Source organism: Pan troglodytes, chromosome 19 (assembly GCF_028858775.2).
Source record: "Pan troglodytes isolate AG18354 chromosome 19, NHGRI_mPanTro3-v2.0_pri, whole genome shotgun sequence".
NCBI lineage: Eukaryota > Metazoa > Chordata > Mammalia > Primates > Hominidae > Pan > Pan troglodytes.
The window spans coordinates 52,874,688-52,902,158 of record NC_072417.2 but is presented as its reverse complement, the minus strand read 5'-3'; the positions used below and the strand labels follow the sequence as shown (position 1 = coordinate 52,902,158).

Sequence of the window (27,471 nt, the reverse complement as noted above, 5' to 3'; positions counted from 1 at the left end):
CATGCTGATTCAAGGACAAAGCAGCCAGTCTGTCTGGATGACTGCAGGGAGTGACGCACACACACTGTCAGGAGGACGTAGGTGTGTGCATGTGTGGGCTTCACCCAGCACAGTGTTAGAAAGGCCTTCTGACTATTTTCAGTGCTTTTATGCCCACTATTTCCTCAGTTATCTCTCCAAAATCGTATCAGAAAAGCAGACACTAAGACATCAAGAGGGCAGGGAGGAAATAAATGCATAGATCACATCTGTGACCCGTGAGGCCGCTGAAGCCTGTGGCCCCAGCTCAGGCCACCTCTCTGGCTGCTCCTTCCTGGTTCCCTTTGCTGTGTCCTCCTCCTCTACCTCCACAACAAACACTGGGGTTCCCAGGTGTGTTCCTCGGTCCTCCCTCTGTATGCTTCCCTAAGACCAAGGGACTGGGTGCTCTCCTCCACTCTAATGGCTTTAAATTCCATTTGTGCCCATGCTGTCCAACATGGCAGCCACACATGATGTGGCTATTTAAATTAACATGAAAATTGAAATTAAAAATTCAGTCTTCAGTCACATCTGCCACATTTCAAGTGCTCAAAAGCAGGTGTGGTTGGTGGTTGCCCTGTGGGCAGTGCAGATACACAACATTCCCATCATCTCAGGAACCTGCATTAGACAGCATGGATCTCTTCATGGACGACCCCCAGATCTGTGTTTCAAGCTCTGCTCTCCCAACCAGCTCCGGATTTGCTGTGCAATCGCCTGCCTGCCATCACCACCTGCATATTTCACAGCCCCTCAGACTTCACATGATTTAAATACAATCTTTCCCCCAGAATGTTTAATAATCCTGTACAGCCTGCTTCACAAACAAAGCACCCCACAGAAAAGTAATTTAAAGATTTTAATATATTCTGTGATGGTTAATTGCATGTGTTAACTTGGATAGGCATGGCACCCAGATACTTGGCCAAATATTATTCTAGATGTTTCTGTGAAGGTTTTTTTTTTTCTTTTTTTTTTGAGACAGGGTCTCTGTCACCCAGGCTGGAGAGCAGTGGTACAATCATGGCTTGCTACAGCCTCAAACTCCTAGAGTCAAGTGATTCTCCCACCTCAGCCTCCTGAATAGCTGGGATCTCAGATGTGCGCCACCAAGCTCAGCTAATTGAAAAAAAATTTTTTTTGTAGAAATGGGGGTCTCCCTATGTTGCCTAGGCTGGTCTTAAACTCCTGGGCTCAAGTGATCCTCCTGTCTCAGCCGCCCAAAGTGCTGGGATTACAAGTATGAGCCCCCACACATGGCCCAAGTTTAACATTTAAAGCAGGAGACTTTGGGCAAAGCAAATGACCCCAGTTAGTGTGGGTGGGCCTCATCTAATCAGGTGAAGGCCTTAAAAGAAAAGGCTAACCTCACCGAAGAAGAGGGAATTCCACCAGCAAATGGCCTTCACATTGGGACTGTAGTATCAGCTCTTCCCTGAGTCTCCAGCCTGCTGGCTTACCCTGCAGATGCTGGACTTGCTAGCTTCTATAATCTCGAGCTAGTTCCTTAGAATAAATCTCTCTCCCCAGCCCCCACCTCTTTCTCTCTCTCTCTCTCTCTACACACACACACACACACACACACACACACACACTCTCTCTCTCTCTCTCTCGGTTCTGCTTTTTTGGAGAATTCTAACACCTTAAAAATTAAATTACTTTGCTCAGTTTTTGTCATTGCTATGATCCTTCTTTGTACTTTATTTAAATCCTGATGTGGGATAATCGAAACAGAGCTTTTAAACATATCTATGCCCTCCCCATCTCAGAAAATGGCCCTTTCAAACTAGACACCAGGGCGTCATCTTTGACTCCTTCCTCTCTTCCTCCCCTACAACCAATCTGTCACTAAATCCAGTTGATTCTGTCTGAGACATATTTCGAATCCTTCTATGTCTTTCCGTCTGCGTTGCTACCACCCTCATGGTTAGTGGGTGAGGCCAAACCAGAGCTGTGGGGAAGCTCTGTCGCCTCTCCCGCCCCAGACTCCCCAGATCAGCCCAGCTATGGGGGTCTGCCCCCTCCACTTCCCTGGATCAGCACAGCCTCTCTGGCCCCACTAACTGCATCCAGCCAACCAGCCTTCTTCCACGGCCTGGACAACACCAAGGTGTTCCCCAGCTGCTGCTGCTCCATAGCCCTGGCTCTGCACTGCTGCCTCCTCTACCTTCCAATGCCAGTTTGTTTTTCTTTTCTTTTTTTGAGAAGGAGTCTTGCTCTGTTGCCCAGGCTGAAGTGCAGTGGTGCGATCTGCCTCCCAGGTTCAAGCAATTCTCCTGCCTCAGCCTCCCAAGTAGCTGGGATTACAGGTGTGTACCACCATGCCCAGCTAATTTTTGTATTTTTAATAGAGATGGGAGTTTCACCATGTTGGGCAGGCTGGTCTTGAACTCCTGAACTCAAGTGATCCACCCGCTTCGGCCTCCCAAAGTACTGGGATTACAGGCGGGAGCCACTATGCCCAGCCCCAACACCAGTTTTGACATCACCGCTGCAGTCTCCCTGGTCTAAATGTGATCCCCGTCACTCAGTCTCACAGCACTGAGTTTCTCTCTGGGCTCTTAGACCACTTATCCTTGCTAATTTATAATTTTACTTGTTATAAGTCTACTCGCTTGCTTATTATCTGTCTAGCTCATGAGGGCATAGAACGTCTCTATTGTTGACTGTTTTCTCATGATAGTGCCCAATGCTTGACAAGAAATTCTTGAGTGACCAACAGCGGGACCCAGCACAGTATTTTCCAAAGTATGCTCTGTGGGACATTTTGTAGGAGGTTCTAGGTCAGGGGGTTGGCAAACTGCTGTCCCAAATCTGGCTCATAGCCTGTTTTTGTAAATAAAGGTTTGTTGCGACACAGCCATGCACATTCATTTACAAAGTGATCAATGGCCTCTTTAGCCCGATGGTAGAGTTGAACAGTTGTGACTGGACCACCTGACCCACTGAGTCTATTACGTGGCCCTTAACAGGGAAAATTTGCCAACCCTTGTTGTGTGATTGTAGTAAAACAAACAAATATAAGTAAAGAGGTTAAGTGGATCTGATCTATGCTGTGTTAAACAGTCACATAGATTTCTTAATGTAGGACTTCTTGAAGTCTTTAATGTGTTAACAGGCACCATGCTCTCTGAAAATGTGATGCAATATACAGTGTCCAAGACTTATTTGAACAGGGAATTCTTTTTGTTGGTGCTTGCTGGTTCTTTGGAATAGGCTTTGAAAAATGCTGGCCAAGGTCTTGAAACCATGAAGGTGAGATTCCTGAGAAGGGAAACTCAGGAAGATTTGCTGAGGATGGGATTCCACGGTGCAGTCAAACATTCAGGAGTTATCTGTACCTGGTATCAATATCCCAACTTCTACTTCAGGCCTGTAAGCCCCCTCCCACAGTGGGGTTTATCAATTAGGACTCCTGCATTTCTTAGAGGATAACCAAGGTGACAGGGCCATGACTTACTTTCTCCTGACTATTCAGCTCCTGGTAGGGGATGTGGGCAGGTAGGTAGGTGTGGAGCAGAGCACAGAAGGCCAGGCCATCGCTCCAGCTGCTGCTGAAATTGGTGATGTCAATGTTCTGCAGGAGAGAAAAGTAGTAATAAACAAGTACTATTGCAAACTGTGCAGTATCACAGATGAGGAAGATTGTGATAAGATGGGAATCTACACAAAATCAATGTGCAAAAATCACAAGCATTCCTATACACCAATAACAGACAGAGAGCCGAAATCACGAGTGAACTCTCATTCACAAATGCTACAAAGAGAGTAAAATACCTAGGAATCCAACTTACAAGGGATGTGAAGGACCTCTTCAAGGAGAACTACAAACAACTGCTCAACGAAATAAAAGAGGGCACAAACAAATGGAAGAACATTCCATGCTCATGGATAGGAAGAATCAATATCATGAAAATGGCCATACTACCCAAGGTAATTTATAGATTCAATGCCATCCCCATCAAGCTACCAATGACTTTCTTCACAGAATTGGAAAAAACTACTTTAAAGTTCATATGGAACCAAAAATGAGCCTGCATTGCCAAGACAATCCTAAGCAAAAAGCACAAAGCTGGAGGCATCACGCTACCTGACTTCAAACTATACTCCAAGGCTACAGCAACTAAAACAGCATGGTACTGGTACCAAAACAGAGATGTAGACCAATGGAACACAATAGAGCCCTCGGAAATAATACCACACATCTACAACCATCTGATCTTTGACAAACCTGACAAAAACAAGCAATGGGGAAAGGATTCCCTATTTAATAAATGGTGCTGGGAAAACTGGCTAGCCATATGTAGAAAGCTGAAACTGGATCCCTTCCTTACACCTTAGACAAAAATTAATTCAAGATGGATTAAAGACTTAAATGTTAGACCTAAAACCATAAAAACCCTAGAAGAAAACCTAGGCAATACCATTCAGGACATAGGCATGGGCAAGGACTTCATGTCTAAAACACCAAAAGCAATGGCAACAAAAGCCAAAATAGACAAATGGGATCTAATTAAACTAAAGAGTTTCTGCACAGCAAAAGAAACTACCATCAGAGTGAACAGGCAACCTACAGAATGGGAGAAAATTTTTATAATCTACCCATCTGACAAAGGGCTAATATCCAGAATCTACAAAGAACTTAAACAAATTTACAAGAAAAAATCAAACAACCCCATCAAAAAGTGGGCAAAGGATATGAACAGAAACTGCTCAAAAGAAGACATTTATGCAGCCAACAGACACATGAAACAATGCTCGTCATCACTGGCCATCAGAGAAATGCAAATCAAAACCTCAATGAGATACCATCTCACACCAGTTAGAATGGTGATCATTAAAAAGTCAGGAAATAACAGGTGCTGGAGAAGCTGTTGAGAAATAGGAACACTTTTACACTGTTGGTGGGACTGTAAACTACTTCAACCATTGTGGAAGACAGTGTGGTGATTCCTCAAGCATCTAGAACTAGAAATACCATTTGACCCAGCCATCCCATTACTGGACATATATCCAAAAGATTATAAATCACGCTGCTATAAAGACACATGCACACATATGTTTATTGCGGCACTAATCACTATAGCAAAGACTTGGAACCAACCCAAATGTCCATCAATGATAGACTGGATTAAGAAAATGTGGCACATGTACACCATGGAATACTATACAGCCATAAAAAGGATGAGTTCATGTCCTTTGTAGGGACATGGATGAAGCTGGAAACCATCATACTGAGTAAACTATCACAAGGACAGAAAACCAAACACTGCATGTTCTCACTCATAGGTGGGAATTGAACAATGAGAACACTTGGACACAGGGTGGGGAACAACACACACCGGGGCCTGTCATGGGGTGGGGGGAGGGGGGAGGGATAGCATTAGGAGATATACCTAATGTAAATGATGAGTTAACGGGTGCAGGACACCAACATGGCACATGTATACATATGTAACAAACCTGCACATTGTGCACATGTACCCTAGAACTTAAAGTATAATAATAATAATAATAATAATAATAATAATAATAATAATAGATGGGAATCTACCTTTGGATTTTTCAGTAAGGCAACATAAGAATAAACTTCCCAAATTTGCTCAGAGTACATTTTGTTTTGGTACCAGGAATGGCCTGGTGTTGCCCAAATCCATTCACAGAATAGTATTGAGGAAAAGCCTTCAGTGCTCAAAACAGTAGAGGATTTCTGTCCATCCCTCAGGAGAGTCATTAAAGGCTCAAAGATATCTTATTCTCAAATTAACCCACCTGATTAGTTTTGTACATGCCAGCATTTCCCAGACTTATTTGGTCAAGGAGGAATCACTACCACCACCACCATCATCAGTACCTTCATAACCATGACCATCATCCCCACCACCGTCATCATTACCTTCATAACCATGACCATCATCCCCACCACCGTCATCACTACCACCATCACCATCTCTGTATAACCCCAATTCGCAACAAGCAGACCAAGATGAGAAGGTCTTAAAGACCTACAAGACTGTCTCTGGATTGCTCTTCCTACCACACTCTTCTCCCCACAATGTAGGAGGCTTCTCAGGGGGAAAAGAAAACCCGTCCTGTTCAGCAGCCCCGTCAGCACACCAAACAAGCAGGGAGCATGAGGCTGCATGGGGAGAAAGAAGCTCCTCCATCGGGATGGGTGCAGCCCCCAGCAGCTGCTTGGTACACAGTGATAAGGAAACTAAAATCCAACTCTAGCTGGGCATGGTGGCTCACGCCTCTATTCCCAACACTTTGGAAGGCCGAGGCAAGTGGATCACCTGAGGTCAAGAGTTTGAGACCAGCTTAGCCAACATGGTTAAACCCCGTCTCTACTAAAAATACAAAAATAAGCCAGGTGTGGTGGCGGGCACCTGTAATCCCAGCTACTTGGGAGGCTGAGGCAGGCAAATGCCTTGAACCTGGAAGGTAGAGGTTGCAGTGAGCTGAGATTGCACCACTGCACTCCAGCCTAGGTGACATTCTGTCTCAAAAAAAACAAAAACAAAAAAAATTCAATTCTAAGTCCCTGCCCATCGAGATGGTGGCTTCTGAAGACTCCTGTACCGGTCCCCTAGGCCAGCTAGGGACTCCAGTGCATCCCCACCTCTTAGATCCTCAGTCCTGTCGGCCACCTGCTCACCCCAACAAGGTTTTCTTCCCTGGATCCACAAAGTTTGTCCCAAATGAAGCATCAAGTTCCCAAGCCTGCTAAAGCTGGGAGCTCAGGTTGTTTAAGCAGGGGCCTTGCAAGAGATTGCAGAAGCGGGGCATAGCTTGGGCTTGGCTGAGTTTTAGGTCTGTGTTGGGTTTTGGGACAAGAAGAAATGGGCAAGTCTAGGGCTCCTTCCTGCACTCTCCCCACAGCCACTGAGGAGCTCTTCCTCTTCTTGCCCTGTCCTGGGAAATGTGAAGCCAGCAAAGTTGGAAAGCTGTGGTGGGTGCTGCCTCCCTCCCACAGGGTGGACACTGACCACTGTTTCCTCCCTCTGCCCAGATGGCCAAATGCAACCCTACAACAAGTTAACTCTCTGACTGCCCTGGGAAGGTCATTTAGGGTGTTTCTATCAGAATCAATTTGTAACTGAAAAGGAGAGGCAGGATGAAGAGAAATAATGCATGACATTAAGATGGAATAAGAGAAGGAGGTTTGATGGAACTCTCCTCAAAGTGTGTGTAAAGAGGTTCTGGAGAACATGCATAGGATGGAGATGTATACTAAAATATGGTACCATGTTTCCTGTGAAGTTTCCTTAGGGTTCTGGAAGCAAATAATCTTAGGCAAAAAAAAAAAAAAAAAAAAAAAAGCCTATAATCTCATTTAGGTTTTTATCTAGATTTCTTGAGGGTTATTTCAAGCTAGCCTGACCCTTAGCAATAAGGTTGGTCAAATATCTCATTTGAAACTGAGGTCAAAAGAGATGGTGTCACATGTCACATGTAGGGTTTACCTGAATGACATAGATACAAAGAATCTGTCCCTATCTTCCCAGGAAACCTCTTCTCAGTTCCAGTCAGCATCCAGGATGACCCTGGTGGGCCCCAGAATGTTCCCCAAAAGCAACGGCTTTCAGGAAGACAGTGTTCTGGAGTCTGCTTTGCAGTTACATTTCCCCAGCGAGGAGTATCTAGCTGAAAGCAACACACAACCATAATAACGTCTCTTCATCTTGGCTTTCACGACTCAAGCACAATCAACTTTCAGCAGTTGCTAAGCACATCAGCATTACGTAAAAGCCTGAGGATGCCTTTTGTTGGGAGGGCCCCATCTTGTAACTTCTGGGGCCACTGGGAAGCTGATCCTGTGGACTCTTGGCTTCAAAGTCTCTTTGGGTTCGACAGCTACCTGATGAAACCTGGACACTGCTTTAGAAATGGGGAATGCTTTCATTTTACACTTTCTGAAGAGGTTTGTAGGTTACAGAGGCTGAGGTGAATGGATCACCTGAGGTCAGGAGTTGGAGACCAGCCTGGCCAATGTAGTGAAACCTCAACTCTACTAAAAATACAAAATTAGCTGGGCGTGGTGGCTGGTACCTGTAATCCCCGCTACTCAGGAGGCTGAGGCAGGAGAATTGCTTGAACCTGGGAGGTGGAGGTTGCAGTCAGCTGAGATAGCGCCACTGCACTCCAGCTGGAGTGACAGAGATTAACTCTGTCTCAAAAAAAAAAAAAAAAAAAGATGAAAAAACAACAGGCGGTGGTGGGGCAGTGGGGTGCCCCATCCAGTTCACTGGAATCATTCAAACCAGATGTTATGGACATCAAACCCTGGGAAGGTGAAAACAAGGAGGGCCTCTAACAGAGGGTCTGGTTTCTGCTTTCCTCTTGGGAAGGGCAGAGAGCACTGTGGCCCCTGCCAGTACTCAGCTCCCCCTTCCTTCCTCTGCCACGCACAGGCTGGCTGCGACCCTATCTCCAAACCCATCTCTTGCAGTGCTGACCTGGAAGAAAGCAAGCCAGGCTTTAGATCCAGAAACCCGTTTTGACGTTTACATTATGCTGATCTCAAGGCATCTGTGTACACAAGGCAAGTGCTTGCCCTGCCTGGAAGTGTTCTTTCCCAAGAGCAATGCTGACGGATATTAGATCGTTTCCAACAGAAAGGTCACATTTTAAATAGAAAACCAAATGCTCAATGAGCAAGACCAAAGTCCTTTAAGTATGAGTCCCTTGGCTGGGTGCGGTAGCTCACGCTGTAACCCCAGGACTTTGGGAGGCCAACGCAGGCAGATCACTTGAGCTCAGGAGTTTGAGACCGGACTGGCCAACATGGTGAAATCCCATCTCTACTAAAAATACAAAAATTAGCTGGGTGTGGTGGCACATGCCTGTAGTCCCAGCTACTTGGGAGGCTGAAGCAGGAAGATCGTTTGAGCCCAGGATGCGGAGCTTGCAGTGAGCCAAGATCATGCCACTGCACTCCCGCCTGCATGACAGAGGGAAACCGTCTTTAAAAAAAAAAAATGGTGGGCTGGGAAGGGCAGTGGCATTTGCTGAGTGCCTGTGATGAGCCTGTCACTGTGCATTTTCTCATTTACAGCCATGCACGGTGACTAGTGTTATACCCATTTTACAGATAAGAAAGCCAGAACAAAAAGAAATATTTCTAGCGCCAGAGTCAGGGCCAGAACGCCAGCTCCATTTGCCTCTGAAGCACATGTCCCATTTGCAGTGGACACTGCCAGCAGAGAAGGGTGAGGAGAGGAGAGGACACCAGGCAGGGTGGCTGTGGCATGGATGTCAGCACTGTTGGCAGCACTGAAAGCAGACCCTGCTGAAAGAGGCCCTGCAGCTTGCTCAATTCATGTCTTCGACAAGAGTGAAAGGAAAGGCTGAGGGTGGGAGAGGGCAGATTCTAGAGGAGTGAGTGGTGAAACTTTGATTCCTTCTTGTCAGTTAAAGAAACTAGAACCCCATTTTCTGAGGCCAGGCCAGGCCCACCAGGAACAGACTCTGGGGTGGATGGCACTGCTCTCTGCACTGGTGAATGCTACCGCCCCAAGGAACTTGTGCATCCAAACGGGCCAGGTTCTCCTTCTCACCCTTCCTCGCTCCCTTCCCAAATTCACTTTAACACTTGCTAAATCCTTCTTTTCCAAAAACATGAGAACATTATATACACACTTACATCTTCTATCATTTCTGATACAAAACAGCATTTTTCTTCATCTGCAAAATCTTCAGAAGCATTTGAGAGGTCAGATGGATCCGGAAGCTCAACAATGCCACCATCTCCCACAACTAAGAAGGCACCCATATGCTAGTTCATTGAACACTGTCAAGAATAGTTTCTGGGCTCAGAGTGGTGGCCCAGAACTTTGGGAGGCCAAGGTGGGCAGATCACTTGAGGTTAGGAGTTCGAGACCAGCCTGGGCAACATGGTGAAACCTCACGTCTACCAAAAAAATTTAAAAATTAGCCAGGCATGGTGGTGTGTGCCTGTAATCCCAGCTATTCAGGAGGCTGAAGGGGGAGAATTGCTTGAACTCAGGAGGCAGAGGTTTCAGTGAGCAGAGATCATGCCACTACACTCCAGCCAGGGCAACAGAGTGAAACCCTGTCTCAAAAAAATAAATATAAAATACATAAAAATAAAAATCAGGCAAGTGTGGTGGTGCATGTCTGTAGTTGCAGCTACTTGGGAAGCTGAGGTGGGAGACTCACTGGAGCCCAGGAATTCAAGGTGGCAGTGAGCCATGATCACACCAGCCTGGGTAACAGAGTGAGACTCTGTTTAAAAAAAAAAAAAAAGTTATTTTTTTGTTTTCCTTGTGTAGGGTCCCTGCCAGTCTTCTCTGTATCATTTCCATGTTGGTATGTATGTTGCCAAAGTGACCACTAGTTCTTGATCTGTAACTATAAATGGGTCACAGGTTGAGACTAAAGTCTGGCAAGATCAAAGCCATGGTTGAAAAACCAAACAAAATGACTGAAACCCGCAGGAGAGCTCTGAGAGTCCAGTGCCTCAGGACAGACTGCACTGGTGGTGCTCTGGGAGCTCGGCCGTATTTGAATGCAGATCCTGGCACTGCAGCAGTGAGACCACACAGAAACAACACAGGAAAAAGGAGAATGTGTACCACCTTAAAAAAGAATTATTATAAAAGTCCAAATCTAGTCAGGTAGACAAGCCCAAGCCCATGATCAGGAAACACTCTTCTTCCCTCTAAAAAGTTTCCCTGCCTCAGACTTTTTATTGCTGACGTTGGCAGAGGTAGAGGCCACCCAACTATGGTTTGTGACATAACACTCGCTCCAAGAACGTTATACTCCTAAATAAAGACGTTCCCTTTCATCTCAGAGTGGAACAACCCCAACCGAGTCCCCTAGTTGCCATCTGAAATTATCTCTAATTCTAGCTGAGCATCAGGAGCGCCAGCAACTCCCAGTCCAGTGCAGCTGGGGGACAATTCAAAGCCGTGTGCACTGTCATCCACAATGGCTGAACTAATTTACATTCCCATCAACAGTATAAAAGTGCTCCCTTTTTGGCCAGGCACAGTAGCTCACGCTTGTTAATCCCAGCACTTTTTGGGAGGCCTAGGCGGATGGATCACTTGAGGCCAGGAGTTTGAGACCAGCCTGGCCAACATGGTGAAACCCCATCTCTACTAAAAATACAAAAAATTAGCCAGGCATGGTGGTGTGCACCTATAGTACCAGCTACTTGGGAGGCTGAGGCAGGAGAATCACTTGAACCCAGGAGGCAGAGGTTGCACTGAGCCTAGATGGCGCCCCTGCACTCTAGCCTGGACATCAGAGCAAGACTCCATCTGATATGGTCTGGCTGTGTCCCCACCAAAATCTCAACTTGAATTGTATTTCCCAGAATTCTCAAGTGTTGTGGGAGGGACCCAGGGGGAGGTAACTGAATCATGGGGGCCAGTCTTTCCCATGCTATTCTCGTGATAGTGACTAAGTCTCACAACATCTCATGAGTTTATCAGGGGTTTCCACTTTTGCTTCTGTCCTCTTTTTCTCTTGCCACCACCACCATGTAAGAAGTGCCTTTCAGCCAGGCACGGCGGCTCATGCCTGTAATCCCAGCACTTTGGGAGGCTGAGATGGGTGGATCACGAGGTCAGGAGTTCAAGACTAGCCTGGCCAAGATGGTGAAATCCCATCTCTACTAAAAATACAAAAATTAGCCGGGCACGGTGGCAGGCACCTGTAATCCCAGCTACTCAGGAGGCTGAGGCAGGAGAATCACTTGAACCCGGGGGGGCGGAGGTTGCAGTTAGCTGAGATCGCACCACTGCACTCCAGCCTGGGCAACAGAGTGAGACTCCGTCTTGGGGGAAAAAAAAAAAAAGGAAGTGCCCTTCACCTCCTGCCATGATTCTGAGGCCTCCCCAGCAATGTGAAACTGTAAGTCCAATTAATCCTCTTTTTCTTCCCAGTCTCAGGTATGTCTTTATCAACAGCATGAAAATGGACTAATATACCATCTCAAAAAAGAAAAAAAAGTGTTCCATTTTTCTCTGCAACCTCGCCAGCATCTGTTGTTTCTTGACTTTTTAATAATTGCCATTCTGGCTGGTGTGACATGGTATCTCACTGTGATTTTGCTTTACATTTCTCTAATGATCAGTGATGTTGAGGTTTTTTTCATATATTTGTTGGCTACATAAATGTCTTCTTTTGAGAAGTGTCTGTTCATGTCCTTTGCCCACTTTTTAATGGGGATGTTGTTTTTTTTCTTCTAAATTTGTTTAAGTTCCTTGTAGTCCTCAAAGATCTAGAAGAAAAACCATTTGACCCAGCAATCCTATTAGTGGTTATATACCCAAATGAATATAAATCCTTCTATTATAAAGATACATGCACACGTTATGTCCACTGCAGCACCATTCACAATAGCACAGTCAAGGAATCAACCCAAATGCCCATCAGTGATAGACTGAATAAAGAAAATGTGGTACATATACACCATACTATGCAACCATAAAAAAACAAGATCATGTCCTTTGCAGGGACATGGATGGAGCTGGAAGCCCCTTTCCTCAGCAAACTAGTGCAGAAACAGAAAACCAAACAAAGTATGTTCTCATTTATAAGTGGAAGGTGAACAAATGAGAACACATGGACACATATACAGAAACAACATACACTGAGGCCTATTGGGGGTGGGGGAGGGAGAGCATCAGGAAGAATCACTAATGTATGTTGAGCTTAATACCTAGGTGATGGGTTGATCTATGCAGCAAACCACCATGGCACACCTATGTAACAAACCTGCACATCCTGCACATGTACCCTGAAACTTTAAAATAAAAGTTGATTTAAAAAAAGAACTAAAATAATTAAATTTCTCAGAAATAAAACAAACAAAAAAAAAGCTATGTGTACTTAGGCCTTACTCAGAAATAAGGCCGAGCAGCAACCTGCAGAGCCCTGTGCACCTCAGAGGCTGCTCTGCTGCTGTTCTTACAACAAAAGTGGCTTCCTTTCCAGTAACTGGGGTGTGCTTTCATGAGCTCTAAGGTGTATTTTCAGGAACGAGGGGGTCAATATCAGTGTGGCACAACTGATATCATTCACACTTTCCACATGGATGGAAGATGACTTGCAGAAAAGAGATGAATTGAGTTATGCTTTATCAGAGCTCTCAGTTCATTCAAAGCCATGTCATTTAAATTACTGTTCCCTTGCAGACCACGTACAGAGGCTATGAGCTATGCAGTGTGTTGCACCCTCATCAGCAGAGCCCAGGGGAGGCAGGGGAGGCTGCGGACGGCAGCCGATGGCCTAAGGAGTGCAAGGGGATCAGTCCTCCAGGAGCCAGGACTTTCTTGGGGCTAGCACAGTTTCCAGGAGCTCCTGCAGCCTGGGCCCTGGGGGCCAGTTCGTGGGGGTTGGAGGGAAGAGGCAGGCAGCAGCGATGGGATCATGCCATCATTCACCAGTCTCTTGGGGGCTGGTTTCCTGGACTGGAAAAGCATCCAGCCCTGGGCAGCCAGGAGCTAGGCAAGGTCTGTGGGGTCCCAGGTAGGTGGGTTAAGATCCAGTCCCACTGCAGTGACCAGAGAGGTCAAGGAAACCATGGCAGCAAGGTACTCGTGTGGGCAGGGCCAATATACTGGGCACCAGGCAGAAAAACAGCAGTTTGTGGGACATGGGTGGCCGGGCAAGTCCTAGGCACCCCAGGAAGCAAGCTGAGAACTCACTCCAGGACCTACCCCTGGATGGAGGTGAAAAGTCTCATTTTTGGCGAGGAGATGACTAGAGCTGGCACAGGCCTTAAAGTAGAGAGAGGTGAAATCTGGCTGAGCTGCTGCGCGACAGTCCTCAATGCTCACAGAAGCAGCCAAAACTAAGAAGAAACACAGACCACCCCAGGGATGTTGGTATGGTAAGGTCTTTTCCCAAGGACCACTCATCTGAGACTCAGAGGTTCATCAAAAGAACAATGAGAAGAAAATGAAAAGCAGCCCAGCAGGCATTCTGTAGGCTGTATCTTCTGGTATTTTCCTTGATATTCATCCCTGAATAAAACGGACTAGGATCATTGTTATCCTTGAGTGGAAGCTGGTAACCAGGGGAACATGAAGAGGATTCTGAGGGGCTGAATGCTGTGCTTTCTAGACCTGGGTCACCTCGTGAGCATCCCCCATGCACATGTGCATGTTATACCTCAATTAAAAAGGAGGTCATGTGCGATGGCTCACAAATCCCAGCACTTTGGGAGGCCGAGGCAGGAGGTGCTTAAGCCCAAGAGCTCAAGACTAGCCTGGGCAACATGGCGGGACCCTGTCTCTACAAAAAATGTAAAAATTAGGCAGGCATGATAGTGCATGCCTATAATCCCAGCTACTGGGAAGGCTGAGGCAGGAGAATCACTTGAGCCTGGGGAGATTGGGGCTGCAGTGAGCCATGATCAAATCACTTCACTCCAACCTGGGTGGTAGAGCGAGACCCTATCAAAAAAAAAAAAAAAAAGGAAGGAAGGAAGAAAGAAAGGGAGGGAGGGAAGGGGAGAGAGAAGGAGGGAGGACAGGGAGGGGGAGGGAGGAAGGAAACAAGGAGGGAAGGACCCTGATTGTCTTAAGGGGCTAGAGTGTGGTGTCCACTCTGAACACTAACATTTGGAATTTATGTACAAGATTTTTGGGGAGGAAAAAGTGGAGCAAAAACAGAAAGAAACTTGCTGATTATTTTTACCCAGGGAAATGCTAGTTACTAATTACAAATTAACTTTTCCCAGGATATAAATACTTTAGCAATATTTCTGAGTGGAATATGGAACTTTTTGAGGGAAGTCTTAGATGTTTAATAAAAGGGTAACAGTCCAACCATCTCCAAAACTGGTTATAGGTCTCTGGGAGGGTTTAGGAAAAAAAAAAAAAAAGTAAGATACAGAATTTTGTCCACCTCAATGAAGCAAAAGTCATTTGAGAAAAATGAAGACATTGAATTACACACGGGAAGGTAAAATTCTAATTTTAGTGCATATCCAAGAATATCTTCCCAGAGTGTTGAGGTTGTACTAAAGTTCCAGACAGGGGAATGTAGAGACAGCACTCATGAATAACGCAGCAGGACAGGGCAAAGCAAATCCACACAGCCTGCGCATTTGCTTCTAGAAGATGCTTTCGCTTGCCTTGGTTGCCTGGTTACTTGCCTTGCCTTGGTTATTAACATTTGGTAAAAACATCAATCACTGGGGGGACAAGCTGCAGGGTACACACTGAATTGTGTACTGTGCTAAATTCAACCGAGGACACAGCTGGATTCCGTGGCTGCATTCCCAGTACTTCTTTACCTTCACCAATGACCTCCAGGTGCCTCCATGAGGTGTCTGTGAATGAACTGACTCTGTGTACACTAACTGCAAAAGTCAAAAAGAAAAAAGCAAAGCTTCTTGGGAAAAAGGCAGGAGACTGATTAGAAAATGCTGTACGTTCATTCTTGCAGGAACCAGCTGTCTCAGGCTCATGGTGATCTAAACAGTCTCACTCCCTGAATCTCTCTGGGGTTTTCCCAATCGGTCTTTATTATCACAGCTGTGGAATCAGATTGAGTTTTTACTTTTTGGAAAGTTTAACAGTTTACAGATCACAGAGGATAAAAGCAGCTCATTCCTCACTGGAGCTCAGCATGTGCAATAAAAGCCCAGGGAGGATCACACTTACTTTGAAGGTCTGGTGAGAGAGGATACAAAGCAAATGCACACATAAGATTTCATGTGAAATCTCAGCAAATGCAGGCTGTGCTCCTTCCCTGCCATGCATTCAGTGTTCGGTCCTTGCCTGGGACAAGTGTACACACACATCCAGTTTTAGTACCTCTGTTCTGATCTCAGACTATCTGGTAAACCTCGAGTGGCCTCGTCCTGCACACGGACAGCACAACCCTTGGCCATGACTTGTGGAGACCTGCACATAGACTCCTGGGCCCCCTATCTTCACAGCATCCTCCTTTCTGATGCCTCATTCCATAAAATGTGCAGCTTTGGCTGCCCCTCTCTGATCACCGCCTCCTCAGCCAGTGGGGCTGCTGTGCTCTGCTCAGAGGCCAGCTCCCTGCACTGGGAAGTGGATATTGTTCCCAGGCAGAGAGCTGGTGAGCTGGCCATCACTGCAGGAGTTTCCCTTCTCCCAGGGATTAGTCTCGCATCGCTTGTTTCCTAGAGATGAGTTCCAGATGGCTAAGCTTAAAAACCAAAATTATAACATTATAAAAAGAAAAATATAGAAGAATAGGCTTATAATCCTGGGGAAAGAAAGCCATCTAAGGCACAAAATGCAAAAAGTATAAAGGAAAGGATTGAGAAATCTGACTTAAAGAAAGTTTCTATATGACAAAATTAAAACCAATATATGTATAGCAAATGACTAATACTCAAAATATATTCCTGTAATCAATAAGAAAGAGGACAGACATGGTAGCTCATGCCTATAATCCTAGCACTTTGAGAGGCTGAGGCAAGTGGATCGCTCGAGGCCAGGAGTTTGAGAACAGTCTGGGAAACATGGCGAAACCTCATCTCTACCAAAAAAATACAAAAATTAGCCAAATGTGGTGGCATGCAGCTGTAGTCCCAGCTACTTGGGAGGCTGAGGTGGGAGGACTGCTTGAGCTCAGGAGGCAGAGGTTGAGGTGAGCCAAGATCGCGCCACTACACTCCAGCCAGGGTGACAGAGCAAGACTCTGTCTCAAAGAAAAAGACAAACAACTCAAGTAAAAATTGGCAGAGAAATGAACCTGTAATGTACTGAAGAGGAAATACAAATAGTCTGAAATGTATGAAAAGATGTTCAGTCTCACCAGAAAATAAAAACGGTAAAATATCATTTTCACTCATCAAACTGGCAAAAATTAAAGACACTTAATTCATAAGGTTAATGAAGATGTTATTGTAATCCACTGTTTCGGGGTGGTTTGCTCTACAGCTACAGACAATCAGAACACCTGAAGTGACTTCTTTTATATTTGCTGCAAAGGGCAAGTCACATCTCTGGCAGCGGAAAGCTACCTTTTGTCCCTCATGGAATAACTCTGGGATTCCTTGGAATGCCTTTCCATTTCTGCTCCTGTTCATATTATTGCTTTAATCTTTTTTGTTTGTTTGTTTTTCTAAGATAGGGTCTGGCTCTGCTGCCCAGGTTGGAGTGCAATAGTGTGATCAGGGCTCACTGTAGCCTCAATCTCCTGAGCTCAAGTGATCCTCCCACCTCAGCCTCCAGAGTAGCTGGGACTACAGGTGGAAGCCACCATGCCTGGCTAATTTTCTTTTTCATCTTTTCTTAGAGATGGGGTCTCACTATGTTGCCCAGGCTGGTCTTGAACTCCCGAGGTCAAGTCATCCTCCTGCCTCAGCCTCTGAAAGTGCTGGGATTACAGGCGTGAGCCACTGCACGCACCCACCAATTATTTATTTTTCTACTTTAGATTTTATATGGCTCATTATCTCCCAAATCAAATCTGACAACTTCTACTTATCTTTTAAGATTTAAAAAAATGCAGACCTCCTCAACCCGTTCAATTCAGTGTCACTACTATTCTGAACCATGAGCTGCAGGGGCCATGCTCATGGCTGTTTCCACTGTGTCTTTGCTTCTGCAATGCTACGGTGGGCAGAATGACGTGTCAAGGGGGTCTCCTCTGCCGTGGCTTTATTGCACCTTTCCAGTCAGGCAGGGCAACCCACTTTCATCAGCACTCTTTCTCTAAACTTTTTTGGCTCTTCTTAGTTGCTTATTCTTCCAGGTGAATTTTTAATTATTTTGTTAAGTTCAAGAATAAAGAAAGTCTGTTGGGATTTTAATCGGAATTGCATTAAATTTAGAGACTAATTTGGAATAATTCGCTTTTTAATGTTCCTCCCACTCTTTTATCCACACTGAAAGCACTGAGGGTTTGAGACTGCGAAAATGGAGACAGCGGCCACGGTGAGCTGGTGCAGGAAGCAGCGCCCTTCCCTTTACTCCTCTGTGGGCAAGAGCCTTCCTATGGCGAGAGGACGGCTGTGTCCCAGAGATGTTCAGGCAGATGCTGCACAGTCCCTCCCTGGAGACAGAATCACAGAAGATACACATCTCAGGAGCAGCTGGGGCCCTGTCTTTCTTGCTTCCTCCATTTTCACTTGACAAACACTCAGAAGTCCCCACCCACAGCGTTTCTTCCCGGAGGTTAACTGGCTTTGGCATTGTGACACAGGGTCTGGTTGCCTTGCAAGCATGGGCCTGCGGCCAACACCTCCTGCCCCCTGGCTGGGTCTACTTCCTCCAGCCCAACAGCAGTTCCACTGGCAGTGCTAGCCTCACACAGCACCCCAACGCAGGTGAAGCCCCGCGGCTCAGCAGGGGCCTCCCAGTTCTTCCTCGGCGTCCTGAGAACAGGTCTTCTCTGTGCCCTCACCTCGGATCCCAGATGATTCCCTGCCATCTTCTGTCCCCTAGGACCATGCTCAGGCCTCTGGGGAAACACTTCCCTGGAATTTTCTTTCCTCTTCTGCCTTTCTGTTAAGTTGGCTACCTCATTTTCATTAATTCCACTCTTCCTCCTTGCTTGCTGCTTCTAAAAAAGGTCATGGTTATGCACAGCTCTGCTGGCTCCTCTCCTCCTGGAATCACCCAGGCTCAGTGGACTAGCAGCCCCCTGAAGCCCCATTCTGCTCCTTGCTGAGTGTTTACCTGTGTCCAGCAGCTCCCTCAAGGAAATGTTGGAGAAATCTCCTCATGAGCCATCTGCACAACTCACTAGCGGTTCAGCCCTCGAGGCTGGGAGTAGAGTCCACACAAACATTTCCAAAGCCCTCCATGTGTGAGGCGCTGAGGAGTACACTGCAGGGAAGCATGGTCCTACCATGGTTCACCCATGCTGTGGTGCAGGCAGGCAGGACAGCCTGAGCCTGGGGTGTGCAGGAGGCAGGATGAACTCTGGGGCTTCAGGAAAGGGCGAGCCACTGCAAGATTCGTCATGGAGTTCTGGGAGCCCAGGAGACAAAAGTCTGGTTCTTTCTTTCTTTTATAGTAAGTCCTCACTTAATGTTGGGAGGTTCTTGGACACTGTAACATTAAGTGAAATGGTGACACGCTGTGTAACAAAACCAGTTTCACCATAGGCTAATTGACATGGGCCAGAGTTGAGTTCCCATGGCTTACAGCACATGGTTTCACCCAAAGCCGCCATTTCCAGGAACCGACCAGCCATGCTAAGAACTGAGCTGACATCAGATTGAATGAAGCCCCTGGCAAACTAGAATGTCTGATGCTCTAAAGAGGAACAAACCAAACCAAACTGTGACCCGCTCCTTCCTCCTCACACTAACGCAGCTGAATATGACTTTAGGAAAGTGACTCAACTTTTCTGCCTTAAGTTTCCTCATCTCTCAAATGAAGTGGCTAGATTAAATTAGTGGTTCTGAAATAAACAGTTATGAAACCCGTTCTTCCAATGATGCTTCTGCAGAAGGTTTTTTAAAAGTAGGGATTGCAAACCACAAAATCCGGTGATCTTTTCTTTAACATCCATCTGTCTATATTCTACCTTGCATTGCCCCATAGGACAGCCACCAGCCACATGTGGCTGTTTAAATTAGTTAAAATTAAATAATATCAAAATTCCATTTCTCAGTCACATTAGGCATCTTTTAAGTGCTCAGCAGCCACCTGTGGCTACAGGATTGGCCAGCACAGATACAGAACATTCCCATCATCACAGAGGGTTCTACAGGACAGTGCTGTCTTGCACTTATGCAAACATGCATGTGTATTTCCCCCTTTTATGCAGATGGTGGCATGTTCTGCACCCTTACCAAGATATATAGAGCTAGGTCCTTCACGACATCTGGAGGAACAGTTTCAGTGTAGAGACCAAGGGACTGGATGCTGGGCCCAACAGCAGGAGTTCAGTCCCAGCTCTATCCCTTACTAGGGTGTGACTCTGAGCAGTCATGGAGCCTGTTGCTGCCTTAGTTTTGTATTTGTAAAATGGATACAAAATGCCTAACTCATGAGATTGTGGTCAAGATTAGATGCACTTAGACAATGTCGGTCACGTGGTAAATATTTTGTCACTGCTAGCTTTACTTCCATCACCATTTGCTACTTCATTCTCTGATGACACATGCAGGTCCATCACATGGATGGAGACAGCAGCCCGTTTAGGTTGTTTCCAGTTTTCTGTTATCACAAACAGTACTGCGATAATTGTCCTCCCATGCACCTCTCTGCACACAGGTGGAATCCATTTTGATGGATTCTGCCAAATTGCCCTCAAAGAGGTTCTTCCACCTTAAACTCCACCTCCCAACAACACACATGCGACTATGTTCCTCCACCACACAGCACGTGCCCTTTGGTGATGGGCTGATTTCACTCAGTGCAGCATCCTCAGACCCATCTGTGTTGCAGCATGTGTCAGCCACTCTGCTTCTGCATCCATCTGTCCACCTTCTCCTCTCCATATCCCAACCCCCATCCTAGTTCAGGAGTTGTGGTCTTCCTCACGTCTTCCAAAACCACAGCTCTGGCTGGGAGACCACCTGTTACCATGGTTTTTAAACCCTTTCTGACTCTGTAGTCAGCAGAATTAGAATTGTACTAAGAAAATAATATGCAATAACTGAAAAATTGATTATAAGGAATTTTGTTCCAAGATCAAGTTTAGTTTATACTAGAAAAGTAACCTTCAAGGCTGGGCGCAGTGGCTCATACCTGTAATCCCAACACTTTGGGAGGCCGAGGCAGGCGGATCACCTGAGGTCGGGAGTTCAAGATCAGACTGACCAACATGGAGAAACCCTTTCTCTACTAAAAATACAAAATTAGCCGGGCATGGTGGCGCATGCCTGCAATCCCAGCTACTTGGGAGGCTGAGGCAGGAGAATTGCTTGAACCCAGGGGGCAGAGGTTGCAGTGAGCTGAGATCGCACCATTGCACTCCAGCCTGGGCAACAAGGGAGAAACTCCATCTCAGAAAAAAAAAGAAAGAAAGAAAAGTAACCTTCAACTCCGTTAACCTCCTACCCTCAGAAAGACTGAATTCAGCCTGTGAAATCATAAGTGTCTTGCCATGAAATTACTTCTTTTTCCCAAATGAACATTTCACGAGTAAGAGAATGGAAAAAATGCTCAGTGCAGATTCACCTGGGACTGTGATTATCTAAATAGACTCACATGCTGTCCTGGGGGATGGAGAAGGAACAGCAGCAAAAATCAAGGCCTCCTTTTTCTGAATGGTGACAAGATGATGGCTTTGGTGTTGGGCAGTGTTATGCTGCAGCAGCAGCTGCTGGCATACTTGACCCATGGAGGCCCTCAGCTGGGGACAAACAGCCCATGGGAGGAAAGAAGACCAAGGGACTTAAATCACCCTCAGTCCCCAGGAGGATGACACATTCTTATAACATTTTATTTTGAAAATCCTGTTTTTCCTTCCTGAAGCTGGCAAAACATCTAACATTTATATAAAAATTTTTAAAGTGTAAATTGGCAGTTTTGATGCACATGCTTCCTTCAAATGACCCTGGAAAGTCAGGAGACGAGGCTAACTCATGGTAAGAACCTTTAAAAAAAAAAAAAAGAGAGAGAGAGAGAGAGACAGGGTCTCACTCTGTCACCCAGGCTGGAATGCAGTGACACAATCATAGCTCACTGCAGCCTCAAACTTCTAGCCTCAAGTGATCTTCCTGCATCAACCTTCCAAAGTGTTGACATTACAGGTGTGAGCTACTGTGCCCAGCCAAGAACCTTTAACCAGATTAATAAGCTCACCTTATTAGTTCCCTCACTTTCTCCTGCATGTTGTAGGAATTTGGCAGGTCAGAAGAGGGAGGATGTGGGCCCTTAGCCTGCAGGGTGGCTGAGTTTCCAGTCTTCCCAGTTCCACCTCTCAGCCCCCGGCCACCACATCCAAGGGCGCTGGCCTCTGCTCTCCCTCAACCTAAGCCTCTGCTCTTATCCTCTGCCTCTGTTACCCTCTTGCTTCTAATTCTCCAACATGGACCTTGATGACTTACAGAAGCCTGGAGCCCAAATTGTTGGCAACCAAAACACTCTCTTCTTTTCCTTAAGGACATGGAGGATCTAACCTTCCCGTTTTTCAGGTAGGTGTGGTGAGGGTGGGGAGGGGAGCTATGTTCCATACCTCTGAGAAAAGGGAGGACAAATAATACAGCTAAATAGTCCCATTAAAAAAAGCCGATCTTTCCACACAGGCCAGGAATATGGGTCCAACTCTGCTGGCTGCAGAGTCGTTAAGGGTTTTCAGGCCATGGTAGCAGGCGATCTCCCAGCTTTGGTTCTGGAAGACACAAGGAAAAATCACAACTCCTGACCCAGGATGGGGTGGGGACTATGGAGAGGAGAAGGTGGACAGATGGATGCAGAAGCAGCGTGGCTGACGCACGCCACAACATAAGTGGGCCTGAGGACGCTGTGCTGAGTGAAATCAGCCCCTCATCAAAGGGCACATTCTGTGTGAGTCCACGTCTACAAGGTGGCTAGAATGGGTAAATTCAGAGACGAAGCAGAACAGTGGTTAGGCGCTGAGGGCGGGGAATATGGAGTCCCCTACCCCGTGTTTAAAGCATACAGAGCTCAGTTTGGGATGATGAAAACATTTTGGAAATAGAAAGCAGTGATGGCTGCACAACCATGTGAACGTGCTTCATGCCCCTGAACTGTACACTTAAAATAGTTAAAATGATAAATTTCATGTTATGTGTATTTTACAATAAAAAAGAAAAAAAGAAAAACCAGATCAAGAACTATAAGGCTAAAGGGACAGACCACACCCCCTCTTCCCCAAAGCACCAATAAAAGGAGCTAAGTGAACTTCATTTGGCAAAAACAGATCCTCCCTGTGAAATTAAACATACTTTCATTTAGCAGCATCATTTAAAAAAAAAAGTTTAAAAAGTACTTTAAGCATATGCCCTACTTAGCAAATTGGTAAGCCATCTTACCCAATTAGGTTGGAGAGTTTCCAGTTATCCTTTTAAACGGCTGCTAAGGAGTTCTGCTTGGTCATGTGGTTGTTTCTGTCCAGGGGCACCCTGCTACCGTGAGGCTCAGTCGTGCAGAAGCATCAGCCCAAGTGTCCAGGCATGTCCCCATGCATGCTGGTGACTAGACATCAGATGCCATGAGACACTGGTCTGGATCCCTGAATGGGCCACATCTGTCCCTCTCTGTCCATCTTGCTTTCTCAGCACCCTCACCCTTGCAGGCTGCTATCCGAGCCCGACTCCTCCAGCTCACAGTGCTCCAGATCTGCTCCAGGTCTTTGGAGTCCTTCTTGCTCCCAGGTACGGCCCTGACTTCGGGCTGCTCCCCTGGTGACAGTGGCCAGTGGACTTGGCCCTTGCCCATGGCTCTTCCTCCATTCTACCCCAGAAAGCAGCCCTGGCAAGAGCAACTGGGCCCAGGCCCTGCCTCCAATTCTGACTTCTGACCCCAAAGGGGCCGACGGGGCTGTTTCTCACTAATGCAGCCGGCTCTGTAGCTCTGCATTTTTAAAAATGTGTTTGATTTATGATTCTGCTCCAGTTTAACAAAAACAGACTCTAGCTTTAAACTTTATGATTATTCCACTGTGATTACCCCTCAGAGTCTCAGGCCTGGGTTTTTCCACCTCTTCAACTCACACACCTTACCACGCTGCTAGGTGCCTGGGAATCAGTAAGAAGGAAGCCAGCAAGAGAAGTCTACTAAAAATAGAAAGTGAGACAGAGGAAGGAGATAAAACACATACAGCCACAAGAAAATGTGAACAGGCTAAGCTGCCCTGTTAGAGGAATTTTCAGATTACATGTAAAGCCAAACTATTTATAAGACATAACCCTGAAACAACCAACTAAGAAAGGCTGAAAATAAAGGAGCTGGGCAAAGTGGCTCCACACTTCTAATCCCAGCTAAGTGGGGAGACTAATGTGGGAGGATCTCTTCAGCCCAGGAGTTCAAAACCAGCCTGGGCAACATAGCAAGACCCTGTCTCTAAAAAAAATTTTTAAAGAATTAGCCAGGTGTGGTGTCATGTACCTGTAGACCCAGCTACTTAGGAGGCTAAGAAAAGAGGATTGCTTGAGCCCAGGAGGTGGAGGCTGCAGTGAGCTATAATTGTGCCACTACACTCTAGCCTGGGCAACAGAGCAAGACTCCAACTCTGGGGGAAAAAAAGAGAAGAAAGGAAAGAAAGTACAAAGATATATCATGCAAATAACATAAATGCAAAACATAAAATGCACAGAAAACATAAATGGAAATAGCAATATTGGTATATAAAATGTAAGCTTCTAGATCAAAAGGATTAACTGAAGTAAAAGGTAAAAACCACCAAGAAGATAGAACAAGGAACCTTTACGTATGGTTCAAAATATCTGGAACATAATCTCTCAGCAATCAAAGCTTTTGACACAAACCACAGTCAGAGTAAGAGATTTCAACACACCTGACTCAGAATCCAGCAGATCAAGTGGCCACATGGGGACAGGGGACACTTGAGCTCCCACTGAGGTAACTGGGACCACTGATGGGCCTTCGGCTGCTCAGGCCTTGAGCCCTGAGAATAGGCAGGGGCCTAGCCTTACCTCTATGCAACTAACAAGTCCTTTCAGAGGACTTTCATTAAACAAAAGAGCATCAGTTCCAGGAAAAATGTTAAGTCTTCACTTTTATACTTTTCACAAAAATTGTCTGAAGCTTAAATGAAAGGTTTCCCAACTTCTACCCAACAACATTTTTGGGGTTTTCAGGTTTTCATTTGTCAGACTGGACATAATTTTGCAACTAGAGTATAAAACATTCTCTTTGGCTAAGAATTAATTCTGTCATTAATCCTACTACAGAAGGTGGTAAAATAAATACCTATTGCACTTTTTACTATATACAGATGATACAGGGTTTTAGAGCTCACTAACATCATAACGAAAACAAAAACAGGCCTTACTGAGACAAAACTTCATTTATACCAAAGCAACCAACAAGAAGCCAAATGTCTCATCAATAACTGAGTATAAAAAATCGTATATTTCACATTAAAGAATAACCACAATCAAGTAGAGTTTCCTCCAGGAATAATATACCATGACCAAGTTGGAATTTTGCCCCCAGATATGTACAAATGTTCCCCTACTAGTAAATGTATTTATGTTATTAATTACATAAATGGGTCAAAAGAGAAGAAACCATATGGATAGCTCATTAAAAGCTAAAAAGGAATTTGATATAATTCTTACCTATTTCTGGACTTAAAACATCCCCCGGTAAGCTCAAAACAGATGCAAGCTTCCTTTAGTTGATAGAGTATTTATCACAAAACAATACAAGAATCTCATTTAGGTGATTATTAAATTATTATTAAATTATTTAATAATATTATTAAATCATTATTAAATTATTTAATAATATTATTAAATCTTATTTCTGTTATTACGAACAGAAAATAAAACAAGAATATCCACCATCAATAGCATTATTCAACAGTGACCTGGACTTTCATGAATGCAATAAACCAAAAAAAGTACAAGAGGTATAAATATTAGAAGAAACAAGGCTGGGCACAGTGGCTCATGTGTGTAATCCTAGCACTTTGGGAAGCCAAGGCAGGTGGATCACAAGGTCAGGAGATCAAGACCATCCTGGCTAATGTGGTGAAACCTTGCCTCTACTAAAAACACAAAAAATTAGCCAGGTGTGGTGGCACGCGCTTGTAATCCCAGCTACTAGGGAGGCTGAGGCAGGAGAATCACTTGAACCCGGGAGGCGGAGATTGCAGTGAGCCGAGACTTTTTTGAGACTACCTCTCAAAAAAAAAAAAAAAAGAAAGAAAAAAGAAAAAAAGGAAACAAAACTATTGTTATGTGTAATAGTTTACCTAGAAAACCAACAAGTATAATCAAATAATGAAAAATGCCAGGGCATTAAATTCATCAAAACAACGCATGCCACAGCACTGACTGACACTCACAGGACCCTGGCTGAGGCCCAGGGCGCTGTGCCGCACTCAGGTCCTGCTCTCATTTCTCTGCTCGGCAGCAACCTGTGGCAGAGGCCAGACCCACAGAGGCACAGAAGGGAGCAGCAAGTCCAGACACCACTCAGTTCCCATTCATACCTAGGCCTATCAGTTAGTTCAAGAGAGATGATGAAATAAGTGATGCTGAAATAAATAGCCATCCATCTGGGGGAAAAATAAAACTTGACCTAACAAACACAAATGCACTCCAGAAGGAACAAAAGGGTGTGTGTATTTGTATATAATATAGTATATATGTAAAGGGTACCTGGAACCTCTATGACAGATAATGGTTAATATCCTTAAGGAGAAAGGAATAAAGCTCTCTGAGGCCTCCAGGCTGATGGCAATGAAACGCATGCACTCACAATCTCACCCCCTCGTGAAGCCCCAGAAAACCACAGAAAGGAATTTTTCCTCCAAAGGCATTAACAGACAAGGAAAAAGGGAACATGAAAGAAAGCAAAAAGACAAAACATTGGCAGCTGAAAAGTCAATGGACAAGAGATAACTAACATAACAGACCTAAGCAAACTAAATCCCAGGCCAGCAGTGGCGAAGGGCAAAGACCCAACCTGATTTATGGTGCAAAATCCCTCAAAGACACAGGAAATTGGTGGCAAGAGGTGCTTCAGGTGGGGGAATGAAGGAGGTTAAAAACAGGAAGAATGGGTTGGAGATCTGTTTATAGAGCAGCCAAAGCTCCAAACGTTCTCTCTTCTGTGCACACCCAGAGGACAATGAGCAGTTGAGGCATGAGTGATGCAGTGAAAACAAGGGAATTAAGTGAATTTACATGGTGAGGGCTGAGGTAGTCACTCTCCACCCCCAGGCCTCTTCTTTTTTTTTTTTTTTGACAGAGTCTCGCTGTGTCACCCAGGCTGGAATGCAGTGGCACGATCTCGCCTCCGCCTCCCAGGTTCAAGAGATTCTCATGCCTCAGCCTCCCAAGCAGTTGGGACTACAGGCGTGCACCACCATGCCCCACTAATGTTTTTAGTAGAGATGAGGTTTCACCATGTTGGCCAGCCTGGTCTTGAACTCCTGGCCTCAAGCAATCCACCCACCTCGGCCTCCCAAAGTGCTGGGACTACAGGGGTGAGCCACTGTGCCTGGCCCACAGGCCTCTTTTCTGATTAGGTCCCACAATTCTGGTTGCCAGGTTGATGTCCTCCAGCAGGAGACTAGAAGGCCCTTCTCTGGAGAATGGATGTGCCCAAGAGGAAGGACCACCTAAAGACACTGACATCAGAAGTTCGTCATGGATATGCCACAGGAACAGTTCTCTACTATGAAGACCATAGTCGCAGGCCTCATACGCAGGCCAGGGAAGGGGTCAGCTTTGCAGAGCCTCCACCTAAACATGAGCAGTCAAACCTCCAGCATAAAGATAGAGACCTAAAGATACCAATGGAACAAAGGGACTGTAGGAAACAATCTGCATAGAGAGATTTGGTGATAAAATCAACC

The 27,471-nt window shown here is 45.6% G+C and overlaps 1 protein-coding gene and 1 non-coding gene across 18 annotated transcripts in view; both read right to left on the bottom strand.

The window, feature by feature from the left end:
- SPECC1 (sperm antigen with calponin homology and coiled-coil domains 1) overlaps positions 1-27,471 on the bottom strand; it is a 310,582-nt gene that overhangs the window by 18,432 nt on the left and 264,679 nt on the right. For 13 of the 17 annotated variants that reach the window (XR_010152991.1, XM_016930818.3, XM_054670412.2 and 10 more), the window contains one exon: positions 3,482-3,598. The exons of the other annotated variants lie outside the window; for them this stretch is intronic. Coding sequence is in view for 12 of the 13 variants with exons in the window: in XM_016930818.3 (XP_016786307.1) it covers positions 3,482-3,598 (117 nt within the window). In the remaining variant the exon portion in view is untranslated. The remainder of the gene's footprint in view (positions 1-3,481; positions 3,599-27,471) is intronic. 17 annotated transcript variants of the gene reach the window in all.
- LOC112206128 (U6 spliceosomal RNA) lies at positions 10,277-10,378 on the bottom strand. The gene has a single exon (XR_002940333.1). It is a non-coding gene; the product is annotated as a U6 spliceosomal RNA (small nuclear RNA).